At 36.7% G+C, this 11,746-nt stretch overlaps 1 protein-coding gene across 1 annotated transcript; it reads right to left on the reverse strand.

The window, feature by feature from the left end:
- Positions 1 to 2,882: 2,882 nt before the first annotated feature.
- On the reverse strand, positions 2,883 to 11,152 carry LOC134283358 (uncharacterized). The gene is made up of 8 exons (XM_062765816.1): positions 10,928 to 11,152; positions 10,345 to 10,551; positions 7,646 to 7,793; positions 6,747 to 6,927; positions 5,341 to 6,523; positions 4,668 to 4,876; positions 3,942 to 4,087; positions 2,883 to 3,052 (listed from the first exon to the last, which is right to left on the reverse strand). Exons 1-8 carry the CDS (start codon positions 11,150 to 11,152, stop codon positions 2,883 to 2,885), a joined length of 2,469 nt encoding a protein of 822 aa, XP_062621800.1.
- Positions 11,153 to 11,746: the final 594 nt, after the last annotated feature.

Here is an 11,746-nt window from a genome sequence, read left to right on the forward strand (position 1 = left end):
CCCAATTGTAATCCCAATAATTATTGTAAAAAATTAAAAATGCCATAATTCTGTCAAAAGTCAAATGAATGATGCAAGATGAAATTCAAACTTCACCTGTACATTCACCTACCTAAAATCAGCTCAATATCTGCAAGAGATTAGAAAAAAAGTGCGGAAAACCAACTGGGACAAACGAAAGGACAGAGGGACGTGTGATCAGAAAAGCTCATTTGAGCTTTCAGCTCAGGTGATCTAAAAAGATTATATTAGAAAAAGAAAACCTTTAAAATTTGTGGTTGGAAGAATAAGACAGAGTGACTACTATAGGGCACCTGCAAATCCTTGTACAGCTGGATTTATCTACCTATTCTCATAAAATGGACCAAGCTGAGCTATATTGCAAACAGCAAGCACAATCAGTTTTGATGTTAAATTTTATTTATTAACTGGATTTCCTGTTATAAAAAAATTAAACTTTTAATGTAAAAAAATTTAAAGTTTTAAAGCAAATTTAAAATATTTCTATAAATATATAAATATATCAATGAAAACATAAATAAACAATTTATACAATCATGACATGTACTTCATATAAACAAAAAATAAACCATTTATATATTTTGAATTTGCAGTTCATAAAGCTATCAATAAAAATTATAGGTAATATTGCACTCTGTTTTATATGAACAATATCTCCTACATGATCATTTCTATGTATATAAAAAACAAAAAAAATTAAATAAACTTAAAATATGAAAATTTTTTGCACTACCTATAAAAATTTTCAATACATAATTTTTTTTAAACATTTAAAAATTTTCTACACTAGAAATATTAAAAAAAATCATCAACACAAATAAATTATGGCTAATTAGCATGAAAAGACAACTTCATGTAAAGTCACATAATCAAAGGAATGTGAGGTTTTTTGCTTGATTTTACACAGCTTATATAATTAACAGCAAACTTAATACGTAGTATTAGATAATGAAACATTTTTTTAACAATTGTAACAATAAATCACATCAAGGTAAAGTGTTTAATAAGCATGATAAGGTTTGATAATAATCCATGTTTTTTTTAGCAAGATCAAATGATCCAAGTTCTTTGTAGGTGGATCTTCAGCTATATTCTTTTAGGGTTATACTGATCCTAAACGTTTTGTGAAGGGTTGATAGTGATTCAAGTTCTGTATTAAAAGGTAGCTTCTGATATGTTCAGTTTGATAGAATGGACACAAATTCTTTGTGGTTGGATATGGATCTAAGTTCTTTGTGGGTGGATATGGATCTAAGTTCTTTGTGGGTGGATATGGATCTAAGTTCTTTGTGGGTGGATATGGATCTAAGTTCTTTGTGGATGGATATGGATCTAAGTTCTTTGGTTGCCTATGGGGTTCTTTGTAAGTTCTTATGATGCAAATTCTTTGGGGATGGATATGGATCTAAGTTCTTTGTGGGTGGATATGGATCTAAGTTCTTTGTAGGTGGATATGGATCTAAGTTCTTTGGGGGTGGATATGGATCTAAGTTCTTTGTGAATGGATATGGATCTAAGTTCTTTGTTGGTGGATATGGATGCAAATTCTTTGGGGATGGATATGGATCTAAGTTCTTTTGGGGTGGATATTGATCTAACTTCTTTGTGGGTGGATTGTTATATGTTCAATCAGGTAAGATCATGCTATAAGTTCATTTGTGGTTGAGGTAAGGTTGGGGGGTTAGGAGTTATTGTAAATTACACAGTTTGTCAATGAGCCAGTTTGAATTATCCCTTATGGATTTCATAACAAATCTGACATATCAAAGCATACTGAAGATCAATATTAATACAGCATGTTGTATAGTCATGTATATCCATTTTTTTTTTCAAAAAACTTGTATTAAATATACACAGTATATTTTTATAGAAATTAATTGCAAGTATATACCATATATGATGAAAAAAAACAGATTAAAATTTGGTTTGACCAAATTAAAAGTATTTGTCAAAAACTTTTCAATATCAAATTAACAATTGCGTAAATACCAACAGACATGGAACGGTTATTATTATCTAGTAACAATATAATCAAATCAGATTCATGTAAGCATAACCATCTCTAACACAGTGATTCCAAAGTGAACAAAAGCTGACGTTCAGCCAGTGGTAGAATCTATATAGCACCAAGTTCCTCATAGATAGTGCACCTTAAATTATTCATACTGTAGATTCATAATTATACGCTAGGAATCAATTTCCACGTAATTTCACAAGAAACTTCACTCGTGAAAAAATATTACTAGCTTTTATTTTTATGGTGCTGAAGTCAACCTTAATTCTGTTCTGTCATTCATCCAGTTGCGAATTATAATTATCGTGATTTGATATTAAAGACCCAATTCGTGATAACAAGAACTTGAAAAAAAAGGAATCTACAGTTACTGTACTACAAATGGATTGAAAATAAAAAGTTAGGATCTCCAGTTCATTTTTTTTGTATATAACTAGCAGTTTTTTTTAGTAAAGTAAGTCATTCCCTTAATTAAATTCATAAGTACACAATACTATTGCCTAGCATATAAATAATTTATGGCACCTCATGCATTTAGTAAAACGTAATTATTCAACGTAACATTTCTATCAAACTTAACAAACTATTATATATTAATTAAATGTTATTGTTTTCATACATGACCTGAAGTGATTTAAATCACAAAAGGTTTTGTTTTGTAGAAGTCACCAAAAAAAAAAAAAAAAGATAACAAATTAGTTTCAGACACCTCATTGGAATGGCCTCCTTCACCCCACCCCCTCAAGCCCACTATTGTTTGTGTATGGTTGTTTGGAGGGTCATGTAAGATCTGAAGAGATGGGTGTGTTATTCTACAGACGGTCAGGGTGTTGAGGGACATTTCATTCTATGGGGTAAAGTGCTGTCTGATTGCTCTTGTGTTGTGACTACAGATTGGTGCATGTGATGTGATGTCACTCACAACCCTGTGAAGTTCCCGTATTGCTGGTACGTCTGTTTGTAAAACACCTGATAATTTTGATATAATTCCTTTTGCCTCCTTCAAAAATGTGGACTCTGTCATAAAAAAAGAAGACATTTTGGGAAAAAGGCACAAAGATTAAATTCAAGTTCTTCTGAATATAAGTAAAGTATTCTTGTGCTATGACTATTGATGGATGTAAAGTGTTCATGTGCTGTGACTACAGATTGGTGGGTGTAAAATGTGCTCCTGTGCTGTGACTACAGATTGGTGGATGTAAAATGTGCTCTTGTGCTGTGACTACAGATTGGTGGATGTAAAGTGCTCTTGTGCTGTGACTACAGATTGGTGGATGTAAAGTGCTCTTGTGCTGTGACTACAGACTGGTGGATGTTCTGTGCTCTTGTGCTGTGACTACAGATTGGTGTAGGTAAAGTGTTCATGTGCTGTGACTACAGATTGGTGTAGGTAAAGTGTTCTTGTGCTGTGACTACAGATTGGTGTAGGTAAAGTGTTCTTGTGCTGTGACTACAGATCGGTGCATGTAAAGTGTTTTTGTGCTGTCTTGTGCTGTGACTACAGATTGGTGTATGTAAAGTGTTCTTGTGCTGTGACTACAGATTGGTGGATGTAAAGTGTTCTTGTGCTGTGACTACAGATTGGTGGATGTAAAGTGCTCTTGTGCTGTGACTACAGATTGGTGGATGTAAAGTGCTCTTGTGCTGTGACTACAGATTGGTGGATGTAAAGTATTCTTGTGCTGTGACTACAGATTGGTGGATGTAAAGTATTCTTGTGCTGTGACTACAGATTGGTGGATGTAAAGTGTTCATGTGCTGTGACTACAGATTGGTGGATGTAAAGTGTTCTTGTGCTGTGACTACAGATTGGTGGATGTAAAGTGTTCTTGTGCTGTGACTACAGATTGGTTTGTGTAAAGTGCTCTTGTGCTGTGACTACAGATTGATGGATGGTAAGACACACCTGATAACTGGGGCAGGATATGCTGGTTCTGGAACACAGAGGTCAAACAGGTCAAGGCCACCTTCAGGACATCAAGGCTGTATTTACCAAACATACAGTTCATGACCTCAAGGACACTCTTCTGAACAAGGTCATGAAAGAGAGACCTAAAAAAAGATTAGATACAGTTAACATGGAAACGGTGAAAATTTACCAACACAGTAATGCACAAGACACAGTTACTTTAAAAAAAAATAATACATTGCACATCAAAGACTTCCAGTTCCATGGTGTTTTTACCATGGGTTTTTATCGTATTACTTTATAATAAGAGTAATTTCTCCTTTGATTTAAAAATGTCAATTATTTGACTGACCTGTGTTTAATGCATCTCATATTTCTTTTGCCATCAGTTATTGGACTAACCTGTATATGTTGGCATCATTTTTGGACTAACCTGTATATGTTTTCATTGATTGGACTAATGTTGCATCATCAGTTTTTGGACTAACCTGTATATGTTTCAGTTATCTTTTGATCAGTTATTGGACTAACTGGTATATGTTGGCCTCACTTATTGGACTAACTGGTATATGTTGGCCTCAGTTATTGGACTAACCGGTATATGTTGGCATCAGTTATTGGGCTAACCTGTATATGTTGGCATCACTTATTGGACTACCCTGTATCTGATGTTTTCATTTATTGGACTAACCTGTATCTGATGTTTTCATTTATTGGACTAACCTGTATCTAATGGCGTCTATAATGCTGATGAGGAAAGCTGTATCAAGGTCCATCAAGGTTTTACTGTCGCTGTACTGAGATTTGACATATTCCTGTAACCCTTGTGGTGCCCCACTGACCTCTAAAAGACTGTGCAGGGGTTTGTCAATGACAGAGAGAGCCTGAGCATCTTTACCTTCAAACACCAAAGAGCTGATGTGGTGAGTCACCTTAAAATTGAAAAAAAAGTGTTTAAAACAGATATTCAAAAAAAGAAATTTGACTTTTTTAATGTCTTTTCCAAAAAAAATAATGAAGTTCACTTATTTTCAGGTAATTCTGATAACCAAAACATTTAGGCATCATAAGAAATATGATTCCTGCAAACCTGTACAGTTTGTTTCATATTACACTAAAATTCAAATACTGTAGATTCCTTATTATATTCAACAAATTAATTTCCTCATAATTTCACAATAAGCATCACTCGCGAAATAAAATTACTCGCTTTTATATTCAGAGTGCTGAAATCCATTTAAATTCTATTGATCAACCGTCCAATTGCAAATTTTTATTCTCCCAATCTGACCTTAAAGAGCCCATTTGATGATTTGCAATAAAAAGTACTTGCAAAAAATAAGAAATCTACAGTAGTTACAATAATGCTAAAAATATCTATTTTTTCCACCGATACCTGTAGCCTGATGACTTTGGTACATAACGACACATCTGACAGCGAGTATCGTAACACTCCCGACTTCTGACCTGACTTCTCTCTCAAGCAGACTTCTTCACAAGTCTCTCCGTTCTCTTGTGTCCCGAGGCCGTCAGTGCGAGGCCAATCCATTGGTACATAATCTTCCTCCTCTGTAGAATCCTGTGAGATCAGAGAATGAGTCTTATTTGTGTCTTGTGAGTTTAGAGACTGAGTGTTACTCTTGTCCTGTGGGTTTGTAGACTGAGCCTTACTCTTGTCCTGTGGGTTTGAAGACTGAGCCTTACTCTTGTCCTGTGAGTTTGAATTACTCATTTCCTGTGAGTTTGAAGATTGAGTGTTACTTTTGTCCAGAGAGTTTGTAGAATGAGCAATTCTTGTGTCTAATGTTTGTTGCCGAGATGGACCTAACACAGCACTATCCTCTTTCCTGTCATATTCTCTTAGCTTATTTGTCTGACATTCATTAAGAGTGGAACTCCCATCATTATTTCTATTTGTGTCTTCATTGTCTTTAGATAAAATTCCTTTAGATTGATTTTCCTCTGCTGGAATATCATTCACATCAAACATCGGGTCAGGTTGACAAATGGGCTCCGAGTTGCGTACATGACCTCTACAATTTACCGTAGGACAAAATATGGACACTGGGTTGCTAGGGGTGGGGTTGGTTGCTATGGTGATGTCTGTTTGACCACACTTGGCGACCACCTCCTGGATCTGGCCCTTCCCACTCACGTTAATTTTCATTTCCGACGTGTACCGTCTCTCTCGTGTCTCATCCTTTTCCGATTCCTTCCGTCTCATTTGAACACCCTCCTGACTTGTGACAGATTTTAATCTCAGAGCTTCAGCAGCCTCCTCACTCAGAATAACAGTCTCCTGTACCTCTAACCTGGCCTTGACCTCTGTAGTCTGAAGGTCAAGGTCAGATTCGTCCTCTGAGCTGGTCATGGAGTCCAGTGGTTCTTTGTCGGCGAAGTGGACTTTGCGATCCAGGGCAGCCATGTAACCTTTCTCTTCCGTCTTTTTGAGAATTCCCGCGGGCTCCTCTTCCTGGTCGTTAGATACAAACATTTTGGGGGTCGTTAACGTCTCTGTGAGCTCCTGACTTTCCTCGTCTTGTGTTGACTTAGACAGAGCTTGTAACTTTTTCTTTTGCCTTTTAAGAAAAATAGCATAATAAAATAAGTTAATATTAGATAAATATTTTTAAAGATTGACCTAAAATAGCCTTTAGATAAAAAAGAGAAAAAGGTGAAAATTAGAAAAAGTTCCATATCCTCTCCTTAAACTTTCCTCATAAAAAGAGAAATTTTTTTAATTGGTTTTTAACTGTCTGTTTGTAATTAGAACAAGTCATTGACAATTATAATCAGGCCTACGTGAACTGCGTCATTTTAGAGTAGTTGTACAGGAATCGTCGACCCTCGGTCTTCACGTCTAAGTTGTTCGGGTATTCCTGTAGTACGGACTGGATCACAGGGACAGCGTGCTGGAAGATGTGTCTCAGTAACGCGTCGTATCTCTCTACAGCTTCCCCGACCTCCGGTGAAAATTCTGTGTCTGTTGACCAAAAAAAAAAAGATTAAATATCGTATAATAGATGTGTCACAGTAACACATCGTATCTCGCTACAGCTTCAAGATCCATCGCTAACAATGCCAAAACAATATGCTTGCTATGTATTGTCCCTGTAAAGTAAATAAAAATCTGCCAATGATCCTTACCACTTAACCAGTTCTGCTACAACATTAGCAATTTTATGGAGATTTTCCAACCTTAACCTTATTAGAGATTTCTTCCTTTTATCTGTATTGAAAGATTGACCTGAGTTACCTGTATTAAAGATTGACCTGTTTACCTGTATTACAGATTGACCTGTTTACCTGTATTATGAGATTGATTGACCTAAATTTGGAGATTGTTTACCTGTATTAAAGATTGACCTGTTTACCTGTTTTGGAGGTTGACCTGTTTACCTGTTTAAGAGATTGACCTGTTTACCTGTATTACAGATTGACCTGTTTACCTGTATTGGAGATTGACCTGTTTACCTGTATTAGAGATTGACCTGTTTACCTGTTTTGGAGATTGACCTGGTTTACCCATATTAAAGATTGACCTGTTTACCTGTTTTGAAGATTGACCTGTTTACCTGTATTGAAGATGACCTGTATTAAAGATTGACCTGTTTACCTGTTCTGGAGATTGAACTGTATTGGAAATTGACCTGTTTCTGAGATTGACCTGTATTGGAGATTAAACTGTTTTCTAGACTTACCTGAGGAGAGGAAGTTGTCGAGATTTTCCTGAAGGCTACAGGTGAGATTGACCAGCGTCCTACAGCCGGGGGGCACAATAAGGATGCTCTTCTGATGACGCTGAATAGATCGAAGGATCATCTCTAGGGCCGTCTCTCTCAGGGGAATCTACAAGGTCAAATAAAGGTCAAATCATACATAAATAGATCAAAGGATCATCTCTAAAGCCGTCTCTCTCAAGGGAATCTACAAGGTCAAATAAAGGTCAAATCATACATAAATAAAACGAAGGATCATCTCTAGGGCCGTCTCTCTCAGGGGAATCTACAAGGTCAAATAAAGGTCAAATCATACATAAATAGATCGAAGGATCATCTCTAGGGCCGTCTCTCTCAAGGGAATCTACAAGGTCAAATAAAGGTCAAATCATACATAAATAGATCGAAGGATCATCTCTAGGGCCGTCTCTCTCAGGGGAATCTACAAGGTCAAGTAGAGGTCAAATCATACATAAATAGATCGAAGGATCATCTCTAGGGCCATCTCTCTCAGGGGAATCTACAAGGTCAAGTAGAGGTCAAATCATACATAAATAGATCGAAGGATCATCTCTAGGGCCGTCTCTCTCAGGGGAATCTACAAGGTCAAATAAGGGTCAAATCATACATAAATAGATCGAAGGATCATCTCTAGGGCTGTCTCTCTCAGGGGGGAATCATCTACAAGGTCAAATCATATATATAATAAATAGATCGAAGGATCATCTCTAGGGTCGTCTCTCTCAGGGGAATCTACAAGGTCAAATGGAGGTCAAAGGGTAAATATACTGTATACAGGGTTATTTTTGCCCCGTGTAAATTTCGCCCTTTCACACATGCTAACAATTTTGCCCCATTTTAAATTCGCCCACTCATAGTTTTATTTAAGAAATTATGCTGCATTCTTTGAATTCACCCCATGTTAAATTCACCCAAATGAGGGTAGGGCCAAAGGGGCGAAAATAAAACGGGCAAAAATTTCCCTGTATACAGTATGTCTCCGACAAGGTCAGAAAGACAAGGTCAGTTAGAGAGGGTAAATAATTAAGTCTACAACAAGGTCAAATAGAGGTCAAAGGGTCCACATATAAGTCTGCAACAAGGTCAAACAGAGGTCAAAGAATTCATTATTTACGCAAGTTACAACAAGGTCATGTAGAGATCAAATGGTAAGTAATGACAAATGATAAGTTACAGAACCTAAACCAAATTAAAATGAGGAGAATTTGCGGGTCAACTAGAGGTCATGTGATAATTTAATTCATACAATTGTGGTTGAAAAGTCAAATGTTATTCTATAACCTACGATACATCTTATTTATAATTAGAAAGCAGTAGAACCTTCTTATTTTGCTTGAATTGCACTTATCTCATTTAACAAGTTAATAAATTCATACTTATGAAAAAAAAATCAATCCAAAGTGGTCTTTTTGAAGCATGGGTAATCAAGATAACCAAATACGTGGCTATTTTAAGAGATTTGTTGAGTTACTTTTTCAGCATGTTTGGGTCAGTAGTTAGCTATTTTAAGAAAATTGTTGAGTAACTTTTTTGGCATGTTTGGGTCAGTAGTTAGCTATTTTTAGAGATTTGTTGAGTTACTTTTTCCGATGGTTTGGGGCGGTAGTTAGCTATTTTAAGAGATTTGTTGAGTTACTTTTTCGGCATGTTTGGGTCAGTAGTTAGCTATTTTTAGAGATTTGTTGAGTTACTTTTTCCGCTGGTTTGGGGCGGTAGGCAGCTATTTTAAGAGATTTGTTGAGTTACTTTTTCTGCATGTTTGGGTCAGTAGTTAGCTATTTTTAGAGATTTGTTGAGTTACCGTATATACTCGCCCATAAGTCGGTTGTATTTAATAAGCTTTCATATCAGATGGACTGATCTCATATAAAACCATACTTTTGATAGCTCGCCCATAAGTCGGACAATGAGTTTTAGACCGGAGATTAACTCCCAAAAAAACGACTCATAGGCGAGTATATACGGTACTTTTTCGGCATGTTTGGGGTGGTAGGTAGCTATTTTAAGAGATTTGTTGAGTAACTTTTTCAGCATGTTTGGATCAGTAGTTAGTTATTTTAAGAGAATTGTTGGGTTACTTTTTCGGCATGTTTGGGGCGGTAGGTAGCTATTTTAAGAGATTTGCTGAGTTACTTTTTCGGCATGTTTGGATCAGTAGTTAGTTATTTTATGAGAATTGTTGGGTTACTTTTTCGGCATGTTTAGGTCAGTAATAGGCCATTCTAAGAGAACTGTTGAGTTACTTTTTCAGAAAATTGTTGAGTTACTTTTTCGGCATGTTTGGGTCCGTGGTTAGCTATTTTTAAAGATTTGCTGAGCTACATTTCGGCTGGTTTTGGGTGGTAGGTAGCTAATTTTAGAGATTTGCTCAGCTACTTTCTCGGCTGGTTTGGGGGGTGGGGGGGTGGGTGGGTAGGTAACTATTTTTAGAGATTTGCTGTGCTACTTTTTCCGCTGGTTTGAGGTGGTAGGTAGCTTTTTTTTGAGAATTGTTACTTTTTTGGCATGTTTGGATTGGTAGATAGCTATTTTAAGAGAATTTTACTTCTTTGGCCACTCTGGGGCGGTGGGTGACCTTTTTTTTTTTAGAGATTTGTTGAGTAACTTTTTCGGCCAGTCTGGATCAGTAGGTAGCTATTTTTAGAGATTCGTTGGTTTACTTTTTCGGCCAGTCTTGGTCGGTAGCTGGCTATTCTGGCCAGTATGTCCAGCCCGTACTGTTGGATCTCCGTGACGTCCAGATAAACGGCCATACAACCCAACACTGCTGGCGCAGCCTGACAGTTCACCATGACAACCAGGTTATCAGAAAAATGGCTGAAGGTCCGCAACAGTTGTAGGCTCAACACAACATGAGACAGGGGGTCCTGCATCAAAGAAATAATTAAAACAAACTTATTCATTATTCATTAATACAAACTTATGATGATAAACACATGTTGATTTCATGATGATGACCATTATATGACTGAGTATAAAAGTGTTACCTTGATTTGTCTGAGTAGTTCCACTAGCAGTCTGACGGATGGTTTGTGTAGCAGTATATCTTACCATGATTTGTCTGAGTAGTTCCACTAGCAGTCTGACGGATGGTTTGTGTAGCAGTATATCTTACCATGATTTGTCTGAGTAGTTCCACTAGCAGTCTGACGGATGGTTTGTGAAGCAGTATATCTTACCATGATTTGTCTGAGTAGTTCCACTAGCAGTCTGACAGATGGTTTGTGTAGCAGTATATCTTACCATGATTTGTCTGAGTAGTTCCACTAGCAGTCTGACGGACGGTTTGTGAAGCGGTCGATCTCGCTCAGACTCGGGCATCTCCTCGAGACTCTGAGATATCTCGGTGATGTACGCCACTATCACAGCGCGCTGGTAACCCGCTACCTCCTGTGTCAAAAGAGTCCAACACTTCAAACAGTGACAACAGTCACCAGGTAGTCTGACTGATTTTAATTTTACATACATACTCTAACAAGACTAAGGTCTACTTGTGTGTAATTATAATAAAAATGTATCTTAGAGTAAAGAATACTTGTGTACTAAGTTTCACTAAAATTGGACTAAAACTGTAGGAGTACGGTTTTGCCAGATTTCCATTTTAGTAAGCATAAAACATTTGTCAAAATCAAAAACCAATAAATTATATCTATTTGTGTATGAAGTCTTATAGCAGGAGTAATACCGGTACAGTCCCTGAAACGTTCTACTTTCCCACCTGAACGGTGAACGAACGCTGAACGAAAGGTGAATGAACACAGAGCGAACAGTGAGTGAACGATGTGCGAACGGAGAACGCAACTTGGTGAACGATGTGTGAACAGTGAACGGTGAGTGAACGCAGAACGCGAACGGAGCGCGAACGCAAAGTGAACAGTGAACGAACGGTGAGCGCAAGATGAACAATTTATTCGGAATGCCTTTGGTCTTTTCCTTGCATTGAAATTATTCTTTTATTCTATAATTCAAAGGTCATAAATAAATATAAATAAACAATAGATAAACAATAGAGAAATAAATAGATAAATAAATTAATTAATAAATAAATAAATAATAAAAATA

The sequence above is a fragment of the Saccostrea cucullata genome, unplaced genomic scaffold, assembly GCF_032062105.1.
Source record: "Saccostrea cucullata isolate Sc308-1 unplaced genomic scaffold, CSIRO_AGI_Scuc_v1 ctg3782, whole genome shotgun sequence".
NCBI lineage: Eukaryota > Metazoa > Mollusca > Bivalvia > Ostreida > Ostreidae > Saccostrea > Saccostrea cuccullata.